The 26,323-nt window shown below is 39.8% G+C and overlaps 1 protein-coding gene across 4 annotated transcripts in view; it reads left to right on the top strand.

Annotated features, from left to right (window-relative positions):
- Nucleotides 1-26,323, top strand: part of UBE3C (ubiquitin protein ligase E3C) — a 109,752-nt gene that overhangs the window by 41,046 nt on the left and 42,383 nt on the right. For all 4 annotated transcript variants that reach the window (XM_045564793.1, XM_045564795.1, XM_045564797.1 and 1 more), the window contains 7 exons: nt 784-870; nt 7,579-7,736; nt 7,858-8,090; nt 16,181-16,285; nt 18,787-18,874; nt 23,586-23,683; nt 24,763-24,895. In XM_045564793.1, coding sequence (XP_045420749.1) covers nt 784-870; nt 7,579-7,736; nt 7,858-8,090; nt 16,181-16,285; nt 18,787-18,874; nt 23,586-23,683; nt 24,763-24,895 — 902 coding nt within the window. The remainder of the gene's footprint in view (nt 1-783; nt 871-7,578; nt 7,737-7,857; nt 8,091-16,180; nt 16,286-18,786; nt 18,875-23,585; nt 23,684-24,762; nt 24,896-26,323) is intronic.

Genomic DNA, 26,323 nt, shown 5'->3' with positions numbered 1-26,323 from the left:
ATTTCTTTCTATTTTTTTTTTTTTTTAGTAGAGACGGGGTCTCGCTCTTGCTCAGGCTGGTCTCGAACTCCTGACCTTGAGCGATCCTCCTGCCTCGGCCTCCCAGAGTGCTAGGATTACAGGCGTGAGCCACCGCGCCTGGCCCCAACTTTGTTTTTATTTTTCTTCTTTCTTATTCTTCTAGAATGTTTCTAGTAAGATCACATTCCTCTTTTAAAATCATGTTTTCCTACCATCCTAAGCCTTTACAAAAAAAAGACAAATCTGATTTAGTTTCACCCTTTCCATAGCCCTTTGGTCTTTTTAATCAATTTGATATTATAAAGGAAGAGTTTTAAGGACCTTTAAAACATATTTTTAGAGTTAAATCATTTTTGAGATATTAACTTTTTTGTGTTTATTTCAAGAAATGTGACGTACAGTCATTAAGTATTTTAGAAATTTTAAATGTATATTACTAACAGTAATGTATTAATATTGCACAAAATTAATGTACCGTGGTGTGTTACCGTGATGTGCAGTCAGAAGGGGAGCAGCCTCCTTGTGGGCAGGTCTCCTGGCCGCATCCCGGGCTCGCCAGGCTCCACGCAGTGCGTGCTGCGCCCCGGTGTCCTCATCAGGTGGCTGCTGTAGGAGGCGGCTTTCGTGGTGTTAGCATAGGTGTTTTCTAAACTGTACTTTTATCTTCAGTGTATAGCTTGTTCTTTTTTTAAAAGGAATGTATTGAGTGAATAATTGCTCACTTTGCTTATTCTTCCTTATTTTTCCCCCGTTCTTTTTTAGGCTCCTCTACAGTTTAGCCTTCAATGCCCGGTTTCTGAGACACCTGTGGTTTCTGATATCCTCCATGACTACGCGCATGATCACAGGGTATGTAAGACGATCACAGGCTGAGCTCCAGGGCACAGGCAGTGGCTGCCCAGTCGGGGATGCCGCATGCAGGTGTTCTTAAGTCCTGCTGCTGCTAAACTCATTTCGTATTGGAAGACAAATTCTGGATGCTCTCAATTTCACAAAAGGAAAACTTAGTGCCTAATTTATAGTTATTTATCCATACGTTATGTACGAGAGACTTGGAAATTTCTTTCCTCCATATGACTTTAATGTTCCTTTTTTTTTTTTTTTTTTTTTACCCTGGGCACCCATCGGAGGAGATTTAATATTCTTTTGATAGTGAAAATATAGATTTGAAGCAAATTTAACATCATTACAAACATTAAAACAATGTAGAGGTTGGTTTTTAGAACTTTTGTTGAAATAATTTGATTTTTCGTATATAAATGTGTAACTTGAAAGCTTCTTTAATATATATATTTAATTGAATGCATAAGAAGAAATAATCATATTTAAAATTCTTCCTGACAAACTGACTTAGCCCTTTACCATGTTGTTGGATTTTTCCTCCATAAGAAGTCTAAGCCAGTCTCTCTGTACTGTGATACAAAAAGATGAGGTGTGTAACTCAGTTAATTGGAGATTAAACTTAGTGCAGTGGTCCCCAATCTTTTTGGCACCAGGGACTGGTTTCGTGTAAGACAGTTTTTCCACGGACATGGGTGGGAGCCACGATTTCAGGATGACTCAAGCACATTACATTTATTGTGCAGTCAAACCTCTCTGCTAATGACAATCTGTGTTTGCAGCTGCTCCCCAGCACTAGCATCACGGCTTCAGCTCCACATCAGATCATCAGGCATTGGATTCTCATAAGGAGCCGCAACCTAAATCCCTTGCATGTGCAGTTTGCAGTAGGGTTCACACTCCTATGAGGATCTAATGCTGCTGATCTGACAGGAGGCGGAGCTCAGCTGGTGATGCCAGCCATGGGGAGTGGTTGTAAATACAGATGGAGGTTCAGTGGCTGACCCACTGCTCACCTCCTGCTGTGTAGCCTGCTTCCTATCAGACTGAGAGAATGCAACCAGCTCGTCCTGTAAAGGAAAGGCAAGTCTTAGTTGTAGAGCAAGAGTGTGGAAGGAAAGGGTGGGTTTTTTTCTTTTTAGGAACAAGAAGTTGGAAGAAAGAATTTTTGGCAGGTGTCCAGAATTTAAATATGCATTCACCTGCTGTCTAATCTGCTCTGTACCATGTAAGGTGGTGCTGAAAAATCTTTTGTTGAGATTTCTGGATTTGGGGCTTTTTAATGCAGTACATAGAGCAAGAGATACATTTTAGGACCTTTTAATTGGCCACAATTGGCCTCTTTATGAATGGAACTGGTGTTCAAAGCATCTGTACAAAACTGTTGTTACTAATGGAAATGTCAATTTATGAATAGCATTACTTTGAATTACTTCCTGTGTTTTCATTTAATCTTAATGAATCTTAAGTGAGTAAAGGGGGTTTTTAGCAATGCCACTGTATCTGGTGAAACATGTAATGGTTAAGAGATCCTCTTGCATCAACAGTGAGTGGCACAAGCAGAGATGAGAGACCCCTGGAATAACATAATGCCCAGAAAAATTCTTTTCTGGCCTTTCATTTCCAAACTAAACTATAAGGTTTTAGGTCTGTTTTGTTTTGCGGTGTTTTTGGTGCACATCAGTCACATCTCACTGCCAACCTTATCTTTCATGAATAACAGGTTTTTTTAGGGCAAAAGGAGATTGGGGAACATTAGGACAGGAGATTACCACTTGCCTTAAGGGTCCCAGCCTAGCAGCAGTGATACTTTCATATTGCTGCCTGATAATTGCTTATTTGTTTCTGATATTTATCTTTTGGTGAGGAAATGGAATCGTGATGTGTGAAAGAAAAAATGAGATACTGTTAATTATTATCATTTTAAGCTGATAAAATTATACAAGTTTTTAGATAGTTTCTATTTGGGGGGTTTTTTTGAGACAGAGTCTTGCTCTGTTGCGCCGGCTAGAGTGCTGTGGCATCAGCCTAGCTCACAGCAACCTCAAACTCCTGTGCTCAAGTGATCCTCCTGCCTCAGCCTCCCGAGTAGCTGGGACTAAAGACATGCGCCACCACCACATCCAGCAAATTTTTTTTTTTTATATTTTTAGTAGAGATGGGGTCTTGCTCTTGCTCAAGCTGGTTTTGAACTCCTGACCTCAAGTGATCCTCCCCCATCGGCCTCTCACAGTGCTGAGATTACAGGCGTGAGCCACCACACCTGACCTTTTATTTGTTAAGACCTCAAGAAACTGACAGGGTGTTAATACATTCTTAATACATGTGCTCCTTGACTTTTAATGGGGTTGTGTCCTGATAAACCCATCATAAGTTGAAGATCCCATGACTTAGTCCACCTGATCTATGAAGCATCAGCTTAGTCCAGCCAACCTGATACATGCTCAGAACACTTACATTAAACTTAGTTGGGCAAAATCTTCAAATACAAAGCCCATTTTTTGATAACGTGCTGAATATCTCATAATTTATTGAATGCTGTACTGAAAGTGAAAAACAGAATGGTTTTATGGGTACTCAGAGTGCCAGTTTCCATTGAATGCTTATCTCGTTGAAAGTCCCGGGTGGAACCATCGTGAGTCAGTGACCTTCTGTATATGTCTCATCACATTTTCTGTTGCGAATAAAATTTAAAATGAAATGCCTGCTTTTCTGAAAATGGCATTCAGTGAAATTTGGAAACACTTCACAGCAGACTTTATAATTAGGGCTTCACCTTAGTGTGCAGCGATTTCCTCAAGGGAGCGTGTTAAAGTGCAGAGCCTGTTCCTGCCCTGAGACCTGGGTTAGAACCCAGAGTCAGTGCCGTGGTCGGCTCACCAGGCCGCTGAGAGGCAGCCAGTCTGGGCTGACCGAGAGGCACCGTTCCTCACCCCACACCTGCAGTACGATTAGGTCATTAAGTATGAAATGTCTGATTTCGAATGAAAAGTTTAGTTTTTTATATCTCAAACAGGAAGCAGTACAATTAATCAAAGTGTGCACCTAAACTGGCAACATAGTTTTGCCATCTTAATGGTAGCTTGTTTATGCCAGCAGCAAAGAAGCCTGGAGAGGGAGTGGCTATGAAATCACAAAAGGTGGTTTCCACAGCTTGTTGAGAATTGAATATTGTTCCATGCAAGAAGTAGTCCAAAGCCTGGAAGAAATGGTAGTCAGTTGGTGCAAGGTCTGGTGAATACAGTGGATGACAGAGAGTTTCCAAGTCCAGCCTCTGTAGTTTGAGCAGCTTTGTTTTTTTTGACATGTGGTATTGCAAGAGGATTGGCCTGTCTCTGTTGGCCAATCTCGGCTGCTTAATCGCAAGCATCCTCATCATTTCAATTGGTTGCAGTAGACATATGCTGTAATCGATTGACCAGGTTTCATAAAGCCATAGTGGATTTAGCTTTTTGGGATGAATAGTTGGTTTTGGACTATGTTTCAGCACTTCACCTTTATTCATCTGTTGTGCTGAACACTTGCAATTGTCAGAAAGAATCCATCTTTCATCACAGGTAACAATACTGTATAGAAATGGTTCGCCTTTATGTCATAACAGCAAAGAAAGGCAAGCTTGGAGACAGTTCTTTTCTGATGCTGGTTTAATTCATGTGTTACCCATCTATCCAGCTTCTTTACCTTGCCCATTTGTTTCAAATGGTCCAATGTTGGAATAGTAATGTCAGACCTTGCTGCTAATTCACACACGGGTTGAGATGGATTCGCTTCCACTACAGCTTTCAATATCCACCTTGGTCTCAGGTCACCCACCTGGCTCATTTTCAAGATTTTAAAATCACCAGAATGGAACTTGTCAAACTATCGATGTACTGTGCGTTCATTAGCCACATCCTTCCCAAACACTATGTTGATATTTCTAGCTGTCTGCTGCATTGGTTCCACAACAGAACTAATGTTAAAAAATAACATGAATTTTTTACTTACCCATGGTTTCACAAAAATTGCTCTAAAAAATAAAATTCAAAGATAATCATAAGCCAAACTGCGCATTTGAAAGACACAATAAACATAAAACGAGAAGTGTCGAAGTGAAATGTCAGAGCTATCAACTGTCAAGCTTAGTACTTAAGGAAATCAGACATTCCATACTTAATAACCTAATGCATTTAAAGTATCTCTAGATGGATAGGAAACAATTATTTTGGAATATCAGACCTTTTGCAAATAACATTTTTATTCATTTACCTCATTTTCAGTATTTGTTGTTGAAATCAGCCAGGGTAGTTTCCTTCTTGCTGAAGAGGAAAGGACATACAGCCGGCTGGATACTGTTTCCCAATAGGCCTCCCGGTACCAAGACATAACATAACGGTGCTTTGCCCAGATGTCCACAGTGGATGCTGTTCGTTATTTGATCACATAATTCCAGAATAGTCTATAGTAGTACTCTGCAAACTTTTTGAGGCAAAAATCTGCTCTTAAGTAGAAAACAAGAAGCTCTGTAAGCTGGGGCAGGGAGGAGGGAGGACTCCCACAGACACGGACCGTGAAAGCCCTGTTCTGAGGGTGGAGACAGGTCAGGAACCTGCCAGAGTTTCACTGATGGTCGGTAATTCCCCTGAATCGGTGTCTTTGCCATTACAGTAAATTATGGACTTTTTATCTGCGCATAAGTCTCTGGGATTGACCTCTTTTCAGAGGAATATTTGAGTCAGTGTTCATAGCGGAAAGAGTGGTCATCAGAGAACCCAGGACATCTGTTTCTCACTCGTGCCAAAGACTCAGCAAATGACTGCCCTTCTTGCCGGTCCCAGTTCCTGACGTTAAAGTAAACGTGACTAATTCCTTTTGCTTATTTCACAGGGGTTTAAACAGAACAAGTGAGTTACTGTTGGTTAATTACCCTATTCTTTTGTTTAAGGATTGTATGCATCCTGGCATTAACGTGTGTAGTTGATGATATGATGAGGATGATTTTCAGTACAAGGTTCTTGACAGGGATGACAGCTGAAGCTGATTCATCGCTTTTTTCGAGTCGTCAAATACTTGTCCACATTGCAACTGGTTAACACTACCTATACCATATTCCCCTAAACAGAATGTGTTCTTCAATATTATCTGTTATTTTTGTAGTTCTACATTTAGTAGCAAGGGAACTAAAAGGTACCAATCATTTATTTTTTACTAATATCAATAAAATATATGACATTACATTTTTTCTCTATGTCAGCAAAATTTTTACTGCATACCACTGTATATGGCTGGCCTGGTACTAGGCATGGTGGGAAGTAACTCAGGAAATAGGAGAGGGGCCAGGCGCATGGCTCACGCCTGTAATCCTAGCATTTTAGGAGCCCAAGACAAGAGGATCACTTGAGGCCAGGAGTTTGAGACCAGCCTGAACAACATAGCAAGAGCCCATCTCTACAAAAAATAGAAAAATTAGCTGGATGTGGTGGTGGCGCCTGTAGTCCCAGCTACTTAAGAGGCTGAGGCAGGAGGATCCTTTCAGCCCTGGAATTCGAGGTTGCAGTGAGCTATGATGACACCACTGCACTCTAGTCCCGGCAACAAAGCGGTACCCTCTCCCAAATAACAGAAGTAGGAAAGGGCTCCTGTTCTCATGGGATGGGCAGTGAGAAGCAGCCACTGTGATGCAGTTAAGGCAGCCCTATACCACTTTTATCCTCTACATCGACAGCCTTTTTCCGTCATCCAGGCTTTGGCAGTGAGGTAGGACAATTGCACTTTGTTGTTTTTTGTGTATCCCTACTACATTTTTATTTTGGATGAATAGCTTTCATTCATTAATTTGTGAGTCCATTCAGTGTAGTGCTAGATACGAAGTATCACAACTGCAAGTATGATCCAGGTGTGTGCAGCTGTGTAGGATGGTGCCCAGAGCATCTTTTCCCCGTGGGAGTGGAGCTGGGGCTGCACTGCTGGTGGCAGTGCCTGCCCTGAGCTGTGCCCTCCGTGAACCGTGCCCCACAGGGACTGGGAAACCCCGGGCAGTCCAGCCCAGCACACCAGTGCCCGACTGCCGATAACTGGTGACCTCCTTTCTGCTTTGCTCTCATGGAATTTGTGCATCCTGACTGCTGGTCAAATCTCATTTATTAATGATACATATCATCTATATAATAATCTATATATAAAATATATATTAATAATGTAGACACTGGGAGCACGGCCAGTGCAGAAGGGGGAAGCATTGTTCCTCTGAAGGTCCTTGTTTTGCTTCAGGGTTGAACTGTTGTTAACATTCCTTGAACTATTTTGGATGTTCCTAAAAGTACGTGACTGGGTGAGTTTTTCCTGAGTCCGGAATGATTTGCCTTTTTAAGGTATGTTGAGTTGAGAGAAAGGGGGACGGTTTTCCTTGGCAAAGCAGGGTACAGTGTGTGTCTTCAGCAGTGGCGTCAGCCTTGGGACCACTAGCTCATCCTTAGTAGCTTCGTTTATGCAGCCAGTTGCTGTAAGTAGCAGGCACGTTCCTGAAGAGTAATGGGTTGCTGTGCTGTTTTTAAATTAATACGTGCTATTTATTAACCTATGTTGTCACAGTCACAGTGACTTTCCCTCTGAGTATTTTAAGTATTAATGTGATTGTTAAGTGCCCCGATTACATTTCTCTGGTGTCATGTCTTTATCTGTTCCCGAACTAAAACTAATCTTAAAATAACTGTTTTTCCTCCCTTTCCCCAACTCAAGGTCCATGGTCCCACTGCTTCAGGTGATATCAAGGGGCTCGCCTATGTCTTTTGAGGATTCCAGTCGAATCATCCCACTCTTTTACCTTTTTAGCTCCTTGTTTAGTCATTCGCTAATTTCCATACATGATAATGAATTCTTCGGTGATCCCATAGAAGGTGAGAATTTGAGAAATCAGTTCATTGCTGTCTATATGGCCTGTCAGTTTTTAAGTCTTGCAGTGTGTGTGAAGAAATGAAAACAGAAACGTGTGATAGAAAACTGGGTCGTGTTTCTCAGTTGTAGGTCAGAGACGGCCGTCCATGATGCCTTTCACTCTGGAGGAGCTGGTGGTGCTGTCCCGCTGCCTGCGGGACGCCTGTCTGGGGATCATCAGGCTGGCCCACCCCGAGGCCAGGCCGGAGGTGCGGGAGGAGTACGTCACGGCCCTCCAGAGCATCGGGGTCGCCACCAGCGCCGACGTGCAGCAGTGTATACAGATGGAGCAGAAACGCTGGATTCAGTTATTTAAGGTGTGGAGGATGTGTGTCAGAGTGCTTACTGAGGTCCAATAGCATACAAACGTGTTTTGTCTTGACTCGTTTCAGAAGAATAGGTTTGTTTCCGGCATACATTTTAATTTGTAGAACTTTTTAATTAAGAAAAGTGATTTTAATTTAAATTTACCTCATTTTGAAACCTTGTTTTTACATTGCTACATATATCTTTGTAAATTGCCATAAGTACTTAACTGTGACAAGGTGAAGCATAATTTAAAAATTTTAGTGTTTTCATTTAAAATTTCTTACAGATTTTATTTTTCAAATAACTGATTAATAAGGTAGAATGGGTCATTAATTTTACATGCAAGTTATATGTAAATTATTGTAAAATATCTTCATTTTAGAAGAGAAGTTATGAGTTACTGTGGCTGGAATGTTGGCAGGAAACCACCACCACTGAGAATATAGCCACTGGGGTAGAAGAAAAGAAAAGGAAAAGGGTGCTTGACTTCCCATGAAATTTCTGCAGCAAACACATCTAGTCAGCTAAAATTGCTCATTAAAGGAGTGAGAGCAGAAGAAATGCATTTTCCAAATTGAATGCTAGATTTACAGTCCGTTTAATACCAGCGACCTCTCGCACACTAATGTTCAGTTCGAGTCATCAGCTGTCCCTTCAGGTCTTTTATCACTGCTTTTGTCAAGCTATCTATTTAATTGAAAGAAGTTAATTGAATGAAAATGATCAACTAAGCTTGTATTAATATTGCTAATGGAACTTTCTTCTTGGCCATGTTTGGAGAAAGATGTCAAGCTAGACTTTAGGAAGGGCCCATTAATGCTTGCACTTAACCTGATGGGCTAATTAAGGAATGCTTATTCATTCTACAAGTCCGGGAGAGTCTCTAGCCAGCCCATTCTGCCTGATTTTACAACACATTTCACTTATGAGCATGAGCATTAGTAGCAGAGAGAGTAACTGATAATGTTTTGATTGCAGTGAATACAGCACTAATGCATCATTGAATTTATAATTGTGCAGATTGGTGTAATATATGTTTGCACAATTTATTTTAATTACCTATCTCTATATCCCTAAGTAAACTTTAAAGGTCACATGTTAAGCCCTTAATATATCTTTTCTTAGCAATTGACAATTTTGTAACTTTTCTAAGTTAAAATAAGCTATCTTATTAACATTTATGATCCTTGCGTAAGCTTTTCCTGGGTATGGGTATTATGGTAGCATATGTGTTTTCTTTTCAGTATTTAATTAAACCCTGGGATCTTTGTTAATAAAGATTTCCATTATGTAGGATATCAGGTTATGTGTACAGTATCAGATAATTTCATTGTATTATAGCACCTATTGAGAGTTTTATAATTTTCATATGACAGGCTTATCTTTAGGACATAGAAGTCCCTGCAGTTAATAGTGCTGTGTATTTTTCACCCTGGCCCTGCTTTGTTTTGTTTAAGCATTAAATTAAAATTTTGTAGTGAACTCTTTTCTTTATGCCTCAAAGTGACTCCTTAGCACTTTATTAGTCACTGAAGGTTTTAACAGTTAGGGTGAAAGTTCACTTTTTTTGGTACAGGATTGTTTTAGGTTTGAAATTGAGTTGTTATAAAGACCTTTTGAGTTTAGAATAATTTGAAGACAATTTTTTGAATGGATTTCTGTTCTTTGACCAAAACAGTCTTCCCAAAACCATTTTAATCCTACCTGTTATTAAGCTGAGCCCTAAAAATAACAAAAACAAGGCATAGTCTTTTAGCAATCAGCTCCATTTGTTTTTAAGAAAATATTATCTTAATTATGAAATGGTAAGAACTTACACCTGAGTGGTTACTATGTTTTAGACGGTATTCTAAGAGCTTTGCATATATTAATTGATTTAATATTAATACAATAATTCTGTGAGGGAGATACTGTATTTATCCCTATTTTACAAATGATGTCACGTAGCTAGTAGTTGGTAGAGCTAGCTGCTACTCTACATTCCCCTTTGAAAAGTATTAAAATAAAATTTTATCGGCATTTTTAATACATCATAGTGCCAAATTGGAGTTGAATAATTCAAGGTAGAATCAACCAAGGAAGGTAAAAGCATTTTGCCAATGATCTCCTGCCTGCTGTTGATTTTGACAGAGTTGCAAATGATGAGACCTGACTCCTTCAGCACCAGCCACTTTCATTTCTCAGGTTTCTGATGGTCCTGCCGAGCTCATTTGTGTAAGAGGCTCTGTTGGCTGGTCACAGGACGTAGAATTTTAAGTGGATAGAGTCATCTTTCTTTGTCACTGTAAGAATTGAGGTCAGTTTCTAAGCCCTGCATTGACACTGCTAAAACAGTTTATGCATTTATCAAATTTATAAACTCCTCCTGAAGTGTAATTTATAGCTATAATTGCTTTAGCTCTGTGAGGAGATAGGAAATTCTGTTTTGATATGTCTTTGTGTGCAGCTACCAAAATTCACAGGAGTTCCCTCAGCGGTGCGGCAGGGAGAGAGGAGGAGGCTCTCACACCTTCCGTCTGTGTATGTGCACACAGGGAGAAAGAGCTGTGTTGGGAGTGATTTTCACTTTCTTGGTGGTTGATTTGTACCTTTCAGTTTCAGAAAAGTTTTTTTAAAAAGTAAAAATTTAAAACAATACTAATGCCCTAAAACCTTGACATGTCATCATCAACTGTCAGTGTTAGCCAAAAGTTGCAAAGTGATATACCCAAATTTTGTTTTTGTAGACCTTTGCCATATCCTTTTCTGTCTTTGAAGGTTTGAATTTTTTGTTTTTGTTTTTTGACTAAAGTGGATACTTTGAGTAGTAATTTTGTAGAGTTATAAACGTGTGGTGAAGAATACCGTTTTTCAAAATATGCCAGTTTTTAACAAGTGATAACTAAGAGTTGTATAAAACTTGATTAACTTCTGACAGCTGCAGTCAAGAGCGGATACTTCATGGTGGTGGCAGGCCACGGGTGGGCAGCCTGCGGCCTTGGGGCCACGTAGGGCCCTCCGGATCCTCGGTGTAGCCCTTGGCTGAAACCAAGCTTCACAAAACAAATCCCTCTATCAAGAGGATTTGTTCTGTAAAATTTGGATTCATTGAAAAGGCTGTACTCAAGGATCCAGAGGAGCACACGTGGCCCCAAGGCCGCAGGTTGCCCACCCCTGCGTGGTCACAGTCTGCTGGGGGGTCATGAAGGAATTCAGACTGGGTCCCTGTTGTCCCTGTGTAGAAAGGAAGACAAGCGTTCAGCCACTCACACTGAGAAGGAACAAGCCTAAGAGGTCGGCACTGTGGAAGCACGGAGGATGCAGCACCAGCTCCAGCATCATCACAGCTGTAGGAAACGGGCATTGCCTGGGAGATGACTTTCTTAGAGCTGGCACATTACAAGTTTTTCTCAGATGTCATTTTTATATATTCTTCATCAGGAAGTCAAATATTTGAAATTTTCTCTTTAGATCTGTTTACCACATTACACATTGACCACACTTAAATACCCATAAATTATATGCTTTTTATTGAGATTTTAAAGTACTAACTAAGCTATTTGGTTTTACTTATCTGACTTTACATAGACTTTTATATTATAATGTAACTTGGTCTTCCTTTCAGAACTTGGACTATATGTTACTTACTTTTCGGTTGCAATACTATTTCTAAATATCAGTCATCTACACTCAGAAATGTCATAATTTAACATTAATAGCCTTAAGTCATCTAATTTATATATAAATTTATTATATGATAATGTATTTTCTTAAGAAGTGATAATATAGGCAATGCTTAAGAATATTTCCCCAAGGATAATTAAGCAAGATTTTCTTACAATCAGCATAGCCAGTGAACTCTCTAACACACTGTGCTCTTGGGAAAACAGTGCATGTTAATTTATAATCTTTAACTTGGACAGATGTCAAGTTGAATTGTTATAAGGAATTTCTATGTTTCTGTGCAGTTATGTACTTGATCTTTTTAATTTGGGGGCTGAGGGAATCCTGCCTTATAAGTATCACCTATTTTTAATTGAAATGGTACATGATAGAGCATGTGTAACAACTGTATGTGTTTCTAGGTATTCAATTTATTAGTTTCTGAACCTTTATTTAATCTAAGGTTTTGAGCTAGTGTGCAAGAGCATGATATGTGGGGCAAGAATTAACACATCAAGTGAACATAATCCTGTGTATTTATGACTTACACCCTGCTAGAACTTGTGTATTGAACTAGATAGAGCCAGTTTTTCTGATGTGTGTTTGCTGTTTTATTTTACTTTCTGCCAGTCACCACCCTGGTTCTCGAGTCTTGGTACATCAGAACCGCTGGGAGCAGTTGGGACAGCTGCTGACTGGCTCAGCCTCGGAGGAGTTGACTCGGGGGGCTGTCCTCTGGTGGCACTGTGGGCACTTGCCAAAGCTCCAGGGGGTTCTAACATGTGGCAACGGTTAGGAGCCACGGGCCTAACTCCACCTGTCAGAATTCACTCTGGGCAGGTTTTCATAACATTTGATCTCAATTTGCAAAATTGGGTTCACCTATGACTTACATGCTGTTTAAAATTCTAGAAGTCTTTCCGTTTTGGTAAAGTCTCGCAGAAACCTTGATAAAGTTTTAATTGAAACAAAAACTCTCTAATGAATTCAACACTGGCTATCTGTTGATCAGTTTAAAATTGTTACTCAGTTTTTCTTACCTTTCATAATCTTTAGTCAATTTATGTAATTTTTTACTGGTTACCTCCACAAACTTTCTGTTTTTGGTACTAAATATTTGCGGAGCGGCTGAGTTGGTGACACTGAAAGTGAATGTGGAGAAAAGGACGTATTTAAAGGTGTTTTCACATCACAGAATGGATCCAGTCAGATTTTTATGGTTTCCTAATATTTATGTTTTTCTTTAAAACTTAGAAGAAAAATAGTTTATATGAAGGAGGAAAAATATTCTTAGTTGATTTTGAGGTACGATATTTGACATTTCCAAAAACTATTTTTGGAAGTGGTCTAGGGCTAATGATGCCATATTTAAAAGCAAATAAAAATGCAGGTCACCCAGTTAAATTTGAATTTCAGATAAATCACAATTACTTTAAAAAATGTAATTATGTCCCATGCAATATTTGGGACATACTTATACTAAAAGTATATTATTTGATGTTTATCTGAAATTCAGATTTGACTAGATGTCCTGTATTTTCTCTGGCGTTCCTATCCAGGGCTCGTCTTCAAGTTTAACTTAAGATATGCTTTCCCACAGTGACTTCTGTCTGGCATCCCTTCCGTGACGTGCCTCCTAGACTCCAATCGCTTTTCACCTTCTGCTTTCCTCTCTCTCTCCTCCTCCGCTCTTCCTTTCTCTACTCCTTCCTCCCCCCGCTTTTTTTTTTTTTTTTGGAAAGAGGATCAGCGGTACCAGGACATTTTTATACGTAATGTGTGATTACTTCTTTTTCCACTTTTAAGATATGAAAATATGAAAGAGGGTGCCCCAAACTGAAACTTTTTAATGTTTAATTTTACAATAATTTTGAAGAAGAATGTAAATGAGGACATTAATTGCCTTATATCTAAGTTAATAACTTTTGTGACCTATAGAAAATAAATGTCCTCATAAATAGAGGATGAATAGAGATGAACATCTAAGAGTGGACACAGTTTTGTTTTCTGTGGTTAGGCAGACCTGGTCTCCCCTTGCGTGACCTTCAGCAAGTTACTTACCCCTGCCCTCATTAAACCTGAGTTTCCTTGGGGGTGTTAAATTCATGGGGTCCCAATATTTAGTGGGATGATGCAGTTAAATACATGTAAATATTTGTCAGAAAGCATGTCCTTTATTAACTATTGTGTTTATAAAAGGATAAATTTAGCATGGTAGCTGTTTAATCTGCATTTATCTCTAGTATCAGTTGGTCATGAAAACAGAAGGACATTTTCTTCATACAAAAGATTATACTTCTGTCTCTAGTACTGGAAGAGCGTATGGTGTGCCTCCCATGGACTACCTGAATTTGTGCCCAACGAGGATAGCACATGTGATGTTACACAGCTCATTGAGATTTTTTTTTTTTTTTGAGACAGAGTCTCGCTCTGTTACCCTGGCCAGAGTGCCGTGGCGTCAGCCCAGCCCACAGCAGCCTCAGACTCCTGGGCTCAAGCAATCGTTCTGCCTCAGCCTTCCGAGTAGCTGGGACTACAGGCATGTGCTGCCATGCCCGGCTAATTTTTTTTTTCCTATATATATTTTTAGATGTCCATATAACTTCTTTCTATTTTTAGTAGAGACGGGGTCTCGCTCTTGCTCAGGCTGGTCTTGAACTCCTGACCTCAAGCAATTCTCCCGCCTCGGCCTCCTAGAGGGCTAGGATTACAGGCGTGAGCCACTGCGCCTGGCCGAGCTCATTGAGATTTAATCGTTACTTTTGAAGAGTAAAGCTGAGTGACTTATAAGAATTAAGTGCATTAGGTCAATGACATTATTTAGAGCATGGAGTTAACCAGCTAGAACCTAAAACAAGGCTATTGCCAATCTGCCTGTGCTGCACAAGAAATCGATAATTATAAAACATTGAATATAGGTAACTTGACCCCGTGAGCAAGCACAGCAGATTCAAGGGTCAAGGAATAACTAACTCCAGATTTACCCTGACTATTTAAACTAATTTGCACTAATTCAAAAAGTGTAATAATTGGTATAGTATTATGATAGGTTTTTAAATGTCACAAGAGAGATGCCACTTCAAAATTGGTAAGAAATGTCCACCAGTTAGAAAGCTGTATTCTGGATCTCCGGGGGTTTTACAGTTTTGTTTGCATGGCCAAAGTGCTCAGGTACTCCTTTTTTCTGTCCATGGGTAGGTTGGTTATTCAGGTGGCATCCACGTTATAGTGGCCTCAGATAACAACCCAAGGACCCTTTCTCACCCTTTTTCCTTGGGGACACAGAATTTCTGGTATCCCTGTATGCCAGGATTTGCATTTCTTTAAAAAAGCGTTTGTATTTCTATTGTATGTAGATGCTAAATTATGGAATTTTAAAGGGAAATCTAATAACAATTGAGATTGTGTGATCTTGCTTATCTAGTGAGTTTATTTAGAAATCAAGTTCTGATTTGATTATTCCTCTGATTATCCTAATGTATTTAATTAGAAGCAGAGTGACTTTTTCAGAAAACACCATCACAGTCTTCTTGAATTCCCTAGTAGGTTTATGATTGAATCCTGGTTGTAGAGGTTTAAAACGTTGGATTTATAATTTTGGTGTATCTTTGCTTATAAAAGATACATTTCTATTGAATATAGAATTTCAGGTCTTTTTTAAATAGTGCTATTAGATCTCTTTAATCATATATTATAAAATTTACAAGTAATTATTGATCCCCATCAGTCATTGAGTACCTACTAGGTTCCGTGGTAGTTTTAATAGTTGGATTCTCTCTGTAAGGAGCTAGAGAGGAACTATAAAATTGCTCATTCAGAAAAAAAAATAATAAAAGACTAAGCTATGATAATGTCGTGAGAATTTGCGTAGGCCAGACCATTCGGGGAAGCCTTACCAAAGAGAGGAGACTACACTTTTGTGGAGTGACGTTGGAAAGTAGACTGAACTCCTCCAGAGGCTTACGGGAAACATTGAAATTTGTGTGTGGGGGTGGGGTTGGGGAAGATGTGAGGATGATTATTAGATGCTTCCCTTTTCCTGCAGTGCCCTTGGCACAGTGTTTCTCTAAAAAATAAGACATGCTGTTTTAACTTATGAAAGTTTTACAAAATTGCACCACATGGAGATGTCTTTCATTGTAGCTCAGATGAGCCAATTACACTTCCAAATTTGTGTTTCAAAACTTATTCACCATTTCTCTCGTAATAAAAAAAGATTCTCTTGTGAATGTATGTGTTGATTTTTCTGTACGTATTTGTTTGCAGATAACTGCTTTGTGCACATTCTGATGCTGGCGGAGAAAAGCCCGTTTCTATCGCTGGTTTGGTGGTTTGTGGCCAGATGCAATGCCGGGTCCCGCTGCCGTGTGCCGCTCTGGCTGGAGATGTGCTTGGCTCTGCGCAGGGGCGGTTACTGACCTCGCTTGTGTGACACAGACCTGTTCTCTCCCTTCAGGTGATCACCAACCTAGTGAAAATGTTGAAGTCCAGAGACACGAGGAGAAGTTTTTGTCCTCCAAATCACTGGCTGTCAGAACAAGAAGATATTAAAGCAGATAAGGTGTCAATGAGAAATCTTTTTAATTATTTCTTTATTAAAAATATTTTTCAGCTTTTGTCTTTCTGAGGAGAAAAATAATCCTTTGAAACTGTTTGTTTTATTACTTATTCACTAAGTATTAATGGTAAACCTTAACTACTAACTCTTTGGTTGCATAATGGAACATAGCACTAGCATTGACTTACATGCATTCTGAGTTTGTTATTAATCCTGATTTTCCTCGTTAACCTCAAATTATATTGAAGCCTAATGATTCTTTGTTGATGTTGAAAAAGATGTTGCTTCTATTGGTATTAATAATAAATATACAAGCGCTGTCCGGAAAGTATCCAGCCATTGTTACTGTAACAAGCATGTTACATGGCTGGATACTTTCCGGACAGCCCTCCTATGTTCAGTACTTGAAGGAAATAGATCTCTTTAACTCTCCAAAGAAGCAGAGACAAATTTGAGTATTACTAAGATCTACATCTAAAACAGATTCAATAGTATAATATGTTAGAGAAAAATTTAAGTAACATTAACAGGGCATGAAGTATTTTCATTTTTGTTTTTCAGAAAAGTCTTGAGTGGATTCATGTCAGAATCTTAGGGCTGGGAGATAGGGAATAGAGGGGTAGAGAAGAAAACAGGTTACAGAAATATTAAGAGAAAATGTGGGTGCTTAGAACAGTTCCATAAGCATTCCTGTGTCCTCACGAGCTATTTTGGCTTAAGTATATGGGCTCTAACGCCACTGGCCAGGGTCAGCAACCGTGTCCGACCCAGCCAGGGGCTTCCAAACAACCTTTCTCACCGAGAAGCCGCAGTCGCTTGGCACAGGGTTGGTTCTAGGTCAGGGACCCTACAGGATGGGGGTGGAGCGTCCTGTCACACTAGGGAGCAGGCGAGCCATAAAAGGCTCCTGGGTCGTGTGGCAGGATCCGGAGACACTGGAAGGCCTGCAGCTGGCCATGAGCAGGAGAAGTGACCTCGGTAGAAACAGCTGCAGGTGACTCGAATATCAGGTGTGCATAAATCTATGATTTAGTAATACTAAAAAGAAAACGTCATTGGTCATTTTCGTAGGATGCAAAGGAACTACCTCTTTTTTTTTTCTTTTTGAGACAGAGTCTCGCTCTGTTGCTCTGGGTAGAGTGCCGTGGCCTCAGCCTAGCTCACAGCAGCCTCAAACTCCTGGGCAAGCGATCCTCCTGCCTCAGCCTCCCAAGTAGCTGGGACTACAAGCACATGCCATGACACCTGGCTAATTTTTCTGTTTTTAGTAGAGATGGAGTCACTCTTGCTCAGGCTGGTCTAGAACTCCTGAGCTCAGGCGATCCTCCCGCCTCAGCCTCCCAGAGTGCTAGGATTACATGCGTGAGGCACCGTGTCCGCTCGACTCATTATTTTGAAAACTGTTTTGACTAAAAGAAGTAATCGAGTATTTAGCTTGCCTTTCCTTTATGAACTGTACCTCAGGCTAACCAGGTGGTTGATGATGTGTGATCTTTCTCGTAGAAGTATTCTTGTTAATAATACGTGAAACTAGAATCACCCCATTCTGCAGGCCCTTCTGAAATAGAAGACCTGGGCCTGCTGGTCTGAGGCTGCGTGAGCGTCCCCCAGGAGATAGGCTCTGGTGCTGGAATATAAATCATCGCGCCTCTGCCTTACTCCAGAAAGTACTGTGTTGGGAAAGTAGCAGCTGCACCCAGCAGCTTGTGTAGGGACTCGGTTGTTTATACTTTGGCACAAGTTCCTTATCTCATCACCCACCTGGAGCACGGTGCACACACTGCACTGGGAGTGGCTCTAATCTCGCCTCCTGTGAAAGAGCTCCCCCCGACCAGCTGAGAAACATTCCTGCCAAAAAATTAAATCTGAATGTGATGAAACCTCTATTCTAACTGCAAGCTTACAGGAAATGGAAGGATTAGAAGTACATGTTTAACAACCCCACGAGGATGCAATTACCAAAGTCCGGATCATGGGAAATTTTAATAGACAAAAGTTTCTGCTGCTTCATTAAAAATCAGAAAGGGATGGGCGAGGTGGCTCACACCTATAATCCCAGCACTTTGGGAGACCGAGGTGGGAGGATCCCTTGAGCCCAGGAGTTTGAGGTTGCAGTGAACTATGATGGTGCCACTGCACTCTAGCCCAGGCAACAGAGCAAGACCTTGTCTCAAAATAAATAAATAAAATTTAAAATAAAGTGTGATATATTTTGCTTCATGAAGTAATGATATTATGATGACTTACTATGTCTAGGTATTGTACATCATTAAAACAATTAGAGATTCCTTTTGACTGTATTAGAAAAAGTAATTAAACTGCAAAAGTATGAAAGTTCAGCCAGCATACAAGAGGGCATGAGAAGGTGGCGTGAAAAGAACATGAAGGTATTAGAGCAAAGAGCGGGTGCGGCCACTGGAAGTAAATAGGAAGCACTGACTGTGTTCAGGTGAGAGCAGGTAGCGGTTTGTGCAGGAGGTGCTGAACAAGGGTTGCCCCCGCAGGTCACTCAGCTCTACGTGCCCTCGTCCAGACACGTGTGGAGGTTCCGGCGCATGGGGAGGATAGGCCCACTGCAGTCCACCCTGGATGGTGAGTTTTCTAGGATGCAGGCGTATTGAGGAATGATTTACACACTGTAGAATTCACCCCTTTCAGTGTTTAGTTCTGTGATTTTTTTTTTTTTTTGATAAACAACATCCAGTAGTGTAACCGCCACCAAGATAACCACGTAGAATAGTTTATTACCCCGAAAATTACCTTGAGGTCCTTGGTGGCCAACCCCTCCCCTAGCCGCAGCTCCTGGCAGCCACTGATGTGTGTGGCACCTTCACCTTCCTTGTTGCAGAATGTCTTAAACGCAACCATGTGATCTGCAGCTGTGCGTGTGTGTGTTCACCAGGCACGGTGCACCTGAGATCGGCGGGGCTGCCTGAGTCGAGGGCGGGGTCCCTCTTGCCGCCCGGCTGTGTTCTGTCGTATGGACGGCATCACAGTTTGTCAGGCCGCTCACCAGAGGACATTTGGTTATGTTGTCGGTTCCTGGTGATTAATGCACTTGATACAAACATCTGTGTTGTGCAGGTTTGTGTGTGAAGAAAGAATCCTGAGTCATTTGGCGATTGTGTGCTCGTAAGAACCTACAAACTGTTTATGCCCTTTTGCATTCAGACCAGCGTTGAGAGTTCTATAGCCTAGTCAACAGTTGGAATTGTCATTTTTTTAAAAAATTTATTTTAGCCATTTGAAAGATGTGCAATGATATCTAATTGTGGCTTTAATTTGTATTCGCCAGTTAACTAATGATGTTGAGTGTCCTTTCATGTACTTGTTTTTTAATTATTGAGTTTTAAGAGTTTTTAATATGTATTTTGGATATAATGCCTTCATCAGACATGTGATTTGCAAATATTTTCTCCTAGTCTGTGGCTTGTCTTTTTCTTTTCATATTATAGTAGTATCTTTTGAGGAGCAGAAGTTTTTAATTTTGATATCCCGTTTGTCATAATTTTTTTTTTATGAGTTGTGCTTTGGTGTGATGTCTAAGATACCTTCACTTAATGTAATGATTTGCTTTCCTCTCCCTAATATTTTTCTTGTTAGCTCCTGCTCACTTGAGGTATACAAGATGTAACATATTCTTGAAGTATATTCATAATTTATGAATTTCAGTCAGCTACCTGAGGCATGATTTTTTTGCATTTTGCATTTTTTGCATTTTGTTCTTCATTCTTAGTTGCTTTTAGTTTCTGGGGTCAGTGAGGGAGAGTGTACTGCTAGAGTTCAGTCTTTCATTTCTAAGTATTTGGTCATCTGTATGTGTTTTGGAAATTATCCTGTTTCCACCATAGTAGGATGGACCTTGTGAGGTTGGTATTTGCTGTTTCATTTTAGTAAAAAGGAGAACATCAGATGTTAGAATCTTATGTCGGTTTGCTTAGGGTTTTATAGATGCTTTGTTCATATTTTGATCAGAATTAATTTATCAGCCGTTTTCTATTTGACATTTGTACTTCCATGTTAGAATTGTTAAGAGATGTAATTTTTGTTTTCCAAAATGTTAAAGAAATAATTTTTTTGCAAGAAACAGAACAAAATTTGTGGGAACAAGCACATACTTTGGTGTCTGAATCCAAAGCAAGGTGTTTAGTGTTTTGTTTTATTTACTAGAATAGCCGTCACCATATGCATTGTGATGTTTATTTTTTATCACCAAGTAATCTCTTCTTGCTTCATTGGACAGATTTTACGGTTTAAAATATTACCCTGTGTGCTCACCCAAAGATTTGCACGCACATATCCTTTAAACATGAATCACTGTCTTCGATAATTTTTTTCCTTGTGGATTTTGAATTTTCTAGCGGTAGCCGTGCAGTTTGCATGTGTTTAAAATGTTGTAATAGAACAGCTAAGGGGATTTGGGTGAGGTTTAAGGAGAAGTGGTAGCTCTTGTGGTTTGACAGTTTCAGCAGCCCAGAGTCACGCGAATTGAAGAATGAATAAATGAATGCAGAGCAGTTATTTTAATTTATTTGGGGTTTCTTTTTCTTCCTTTAATGTTACCTAAAGCATCATGGGGTGTTTTGAGAATGCTTAAATTACCAGGCTGGCCCTGCTGGTGCTGCAGGTTTTGTGGAATGCCTGCATGTCTTGATTTTGCCGCGGTGACCTCTGTGCAGCTGTGTGGATCACGGGCACGACCTGTCCTAGAGCCACTTGGTGAAGATCAGAGACACTTGTCCGTTCTGTTTTTAACTAGTTCCTCATTCATCATATTGTTGGTAGCTCTTATTATAACTCTTTTGAATTACAATTTATATAGATAAAAACGATTTTTAAAGTAAAATTATTTTCATTTATTGTCACATGATTGCCTAATCATTCTATAAAACCAAGAAGTAAAAAACATACAGAGTAGATTAAAGTTCTGGGCAGGTCTTCTCTGCCAAAAACCTACTCTTGAATGACTCTTGAATGAAATATCTTGTCTTTCTCTTCAGTGGTTTTTCTTCCAGACCAGAGTTGGTCTTGTCACTCAGACCCTTTCCCTGCTGCTACATTCATTTAGATGAATGTGTGAAAACCTCGGCAAACTGTGTATAATTAGCTTAATCCCACTTGAATTGGGGGAGGAGCAGCTTAATTCATAGCACAGGCAGTTGTATTTAGTTGCCTTTTTTTTTTTTTCATTTATTCAATGGAGGAACTTGAATTTCTAAGTCCCTGTGCATTGCTGATTGCCCATATTTCCTTTTGAAGAGCAAGCCTAGGCCCAGCACAGTGGCTCACGCCTGTAATCCTAGCACTCTGGGAGCCCCAGGTGGGTGTATCTTTTGAGCTTAGGAGTTCAAGACCAGCCTGAGCAAGAGCGAGACCCCGTCTCTACTAAAAATAGAAAGAAATTAGCTGGACAACTGAAAATATATATAAAAAATTAGCCGGGCATGGTGGCGCGTGCCTGTAGTCCCAGCTACTCGGGAAGCTGTGGCAGGAGGATTGCTGGAGCCCAGGAGTTTGAGGTTGCTGTGAGCTGATGCCACGGCACTCTAGCCCCAGCAACAAATTAAGACTCTCAAAAAAAAAAAGAGCAAGCCTAAAAATAAAATTAAATAAATGAGCAAATTTTGTGAATTGGTAGTTTATATGTCCTTTCTATATATGCCCTTTTAATTTAAAGGGTATGCAACCCTTATCTTTTGTGGACCATGTTGAGTCTAGTTACTTTGTTTTCTGGGCATAATAATCTCATATGTAATAATTACATAGACATTTTAAGGGTTTTAAGGTACTATAATTATTCAGTTTATCGAAATCTAATTACATTAAATAAAGCTTTCTATAAATAATTTAGTATCTCAATATTAATTTTGGAGAGATAGTAGATTCTATAATTTTGGTCAGTGTGTCCTTTTATTCCTTAGTATTGTTTAAAAATTTCTTTGATTCTAAACATTGCTCATAGGCCGTCTGACCTTACACCTCTCTGCTGCTCAGCCCGTCCCCAGTGAGCGCAGTGGTTCACCCCCAAGGCTCCCCGAGCTTGCTGCTCCCCTGGTGTTTGCCACCAAGGAAGGGCGGGGACCACGCACCAGTGTCTGCCAGTGGTGGGAGGGGAGCTGTTACATTTCGAGAGTTTGCCTAATTCTTATTAAGCTTTATTGTATCCTCAAACACTTAAAAATAGTTCCTGACTTATATTTTCAGTTGCTGATAGTTACAAATTAGTCAGTCATTATACTGTGTTTCCTGCTAGTTGAACTTTGTTACATAAACTTTCAACTACCAAAATGAATATGTTTTGAATATAATTATTAAATACTTGTAAACAGAGCTTATATTTGAAGAACTCCAAACGCAGTGGGTTTTTTGGTTGAGTAATTACAGGGAGAAAAAAATATTTTCTTTGCTACAGACACAGTCATGCACTTCTAAATCTTGGGCTAGAAATAACTGTGGTGAATTATAACACATGTAAGCACTAGTTTCTTTAGACTCAATTGCTAGTAGAGATTTTATAAGTGATGACAAAATTCCATCTGTTGCTGTGCCTGGCAGTCAGTAGGCACTCGATAAATCTGCATATTTGTTAGATAAATGTGCCATAGATTTCAACAAAATGCATTTTATATGTTTTACTTTTTACTTATATTCAGAGTGTAGAAGAGAATCTTACTAAGAGTCATTTAATAAACATAAAAATCTTCAAGAATTTTCCTCTTCCTTAAAATGAGTTTGAAAAGGCCAAGTAATGATTTATTGTGCCACCCACAGCTACTCTTGCTGTTGGGCAGAGTAGGACGTCCATTTATTAATGAGATACTGGCCCTGTGTGTGCAGCCCTCTCAAGGCACTGTCTGGTGCACTTACTGCCGGCCAGGGAGGCACATTGTCAGTGTAGCAGGAGGCAAAGAACAGGGACCGGGCGCTTCCCCGCGGTCAGACCTGGCTACACTGGGCCCTCACCAGCTGCACTGGCTCCACGCTTGGGGTTTGCTCGACAGCTGGAAAGGGAACTTGGTACTTGATTGAGAAACCTTTCATACTGGATCAGGGTATGTATTAGGACAGCCACTGGGGACTTCTGTCCTAATCCTGCACTGCACTGGTACGGGCCGCTTGGTCGTGATGATCTGATTGTATGTTGGGCTGGAGGGGATATGTTCGTGGGACTGGAAATAGATAGGTATGTTAATAGGTTATTTTGGTAGTCTTAAGAATGATTTTATAAATCCTGACCTTAATAACTGGCAGTGGAAATGGAAAGCACAAATGAACTAATCTAAGTTTATGAAATGTATCGTAGTGGGTTTGGAGTCCCCGCCGCTGTCGGTGTCTGAGGAGAGACAACTCGCCATCCTAACAGAGCTGCCTTTTGTGGTTCCCTTCGAGGAACGAGTGAAGGTATGCAGTTGCTTGGCTTCCTTATTGGTTAAGTCACTACGTGGTTATCACTGTATGGTTATGTATCATATTAGTATTAAAAAATTAACATGCCAACAAAAAAATCACTAGAGGTGCTTGGTGCCTTGCTAGTTACATAATTTATATTTTGCTCATTAAGTTGTAGTAGCCACCAATGATTTGTAAAACCCAACCAGATAACCTCTTGGTACCAACTGAAAATGTTTCCTTAGTTGTAATGGGTTGAAAGGCCTGTTACGTTATAGATTTCTTATAGTGGGGGTCTGAGGTTCTTTTTTCTGTAGTAACTTTTGCATTGTTCCTGAAAATACACATTTTGTGAAGATAATGCTTCAGTACATGCAGGTTAGAGTTACTCACCAGAAACACTACTTTATTAAAACAGATGCACAGGTGTCTTCATTCTTCACCTGGTGATGTGGACTAATGTACAAGCATCCCTTACATTTATCTGTTTCCAAATTTAATGTAAAATGTTTTATTTGCATTCATCAAATATATTTAGCAAATTTCTAACAATTACTGCAGTCTGTTCTCCAGTGACAACTTCAAGAGGGCTGTTTAGGCCTGTACACACTCTTGTCGGGTGAACAAAAGAAGAGGTTTCTTTGGAAGCTGTTGGTGTTTCTTCGTTAAAAACCACACACACACGTAGTATTGCGTAATTCCTGAGCTCCCTCTGCTGGGTTTTGAACATCAAAAGAGTATTTGAGATTTATTACAGAGATATTCCCACTATATTAGGGTGCAGCCTTCGCAAAGCTGTTCTTCCGTCTTCCCTCACCACCTGAGTTTTTATAAAGGGTCTATAAATGTAAATACACTATAGGATGGGATTTTTGAAGTTTATTGTAAAACGGGGGAAAGAAGAAATACTTAAATATGATACATATTATATGTATTTATTGATACAATCAAGATTTGATACCTTGGCTATTAAAATTTCAGAGTTTATGGCAATACAAAAGTTAAGATTTAATTAGCAGTTTTTCCTTTTGGTTGCTTGTAACAACAAGTCTGTTGTTTCTAATAACCTTACAACTTTCTCTATTTGTTAGATCTTTCAAAAGTTGATTTATGCAGATAAGCAAGAAGTTCAAGGAGATGGTCCATTTCTGGATGGAATTAATGTCACAATAAGAAGAAATTATATTTATGAAGATGCTTATGACAAACTTTCCCCAGAAAATGGTATACATAATTTTCTGCATGTATGTATTTGGCAGGGGGAGGCTGAGGAATTGTTTTAGAAAATGATGCTCATTAAAAAAATTAGTGTCCATCCCCCTTGTTCTATAATGACTTTTTAAAACTGAAATGTAGTGTGTCAAGTTTGAGAGATGTATATTATGAAATAATATTCCTAAGGTTGACAGCTGTTGCAGCAGAAGACTTTCTAAATATTGTTTTCTTTTAAAGACAAGAAACTAACTCCTCCAGAGCCACCCAGTCGTCTGTCCCTAAAATTTAGTTTATAACTTATAATTCTAAAACTGTTGATGGCAGCTATTTATAGTCTGTATCTTTTATGTAAATACATAGTTATGTAAACACCATAAATTCTAAGCCAAATTAAGTATACTAAAGTAAATGCCATTACAATGCAAATGTCTTTATCAAAAGATCAGTGTGCTTCAAGGAGAATTGCATGGCCTCAACAATTTGCGTGGCACTTGGAGGCCAGCGACACGCGTTTTGTCTCGTGTTCATGTGTGATGCTCAGTGTTAACGACTTTATGTTATCTTACATATTAACCTCTTTAACTTCAGGGCTTATGATACTACATTAAATCAATGTTGATCAGGTCAGTGACAGGTTGAATAAAAATAAATAAATAAATCAATGTTGAATTAGTGCAGAGGGGATTAAAAATGAGAGCTTGTACCAAATCTTTGGGAGATGGTAGGTTGTCAGAGGTGAGGTAAAAATTGCCTTTTCTTCAAGGGGAGCAATTTAATTTTCTTTTAGGAAAACAAAACCTCTAGGTTTTAATAATTTTTATTGCTTGGATGCAGAGCTAGTCTTGCCATAATGCGGGAGCAGTGGAAAACAGCTAACACTGGCTGTGCCCCTGCTGTAGTCCAGGTTTTTGTTGTTCACATAATTTACTCTTGTCATTTAATCTGGGCCACGGCCCTCTGACACCCAGTGTCATGACCTCAGACCGAGGTTTAGCTCGGGTCAGAGTGCAGGCTGTGAACTCTCCACCAGGCCAGGTTTCTCTTGCCTAGTATGTTGTGATTTCAAATGTCACTTGTGAATGAGGCGAAATCAGATACTCTGGCTCCTAGTCTGATCATTGAATTGGGAACTGTATGTACTTTTGAAGTCATAGTTCCCCCCTTCCTTGGGATCCCACGGTACTTTATAAAGCAGTTCTAGTAGTTATTCTGTTGTGTTATTCTATTAGCAGATTTCATGTTTGTCTCTCCCACTTGACCATGAGGTCAAGCCCGGGATGGAATCATTTATCCTTTGTTCAGTGTACACAGCTGGTGCTCAGTAGATGTTTGTTGAATTTGGGATTGAACCCTGGGGGGAAAGCAGATATGATAAAATCTAAAATATGCAAACGACTGGCAGAGTCTTTAGAGAAGAGCAATATGCTCAGTGTTGGA

This window comes from Lemur catta, chromosome 11, assembly GCF_020740605.2.
Source record: "Lemur catta isolate mLemCat1 chromosome 11, mLemCat1.pri, whole genome shotgun sequence".
NCBI classification, from domain to species: Eukaryota; Metazoa; Chordata; class Mammalia; order Primates; family Lemuridae; genus Lemur; species Lemur catta.
The sequence above is the reverse complement of the archived record's forward strand: the minus strand, read 5'-3'. Positions and strand labels throughout refer to the sequence as shown.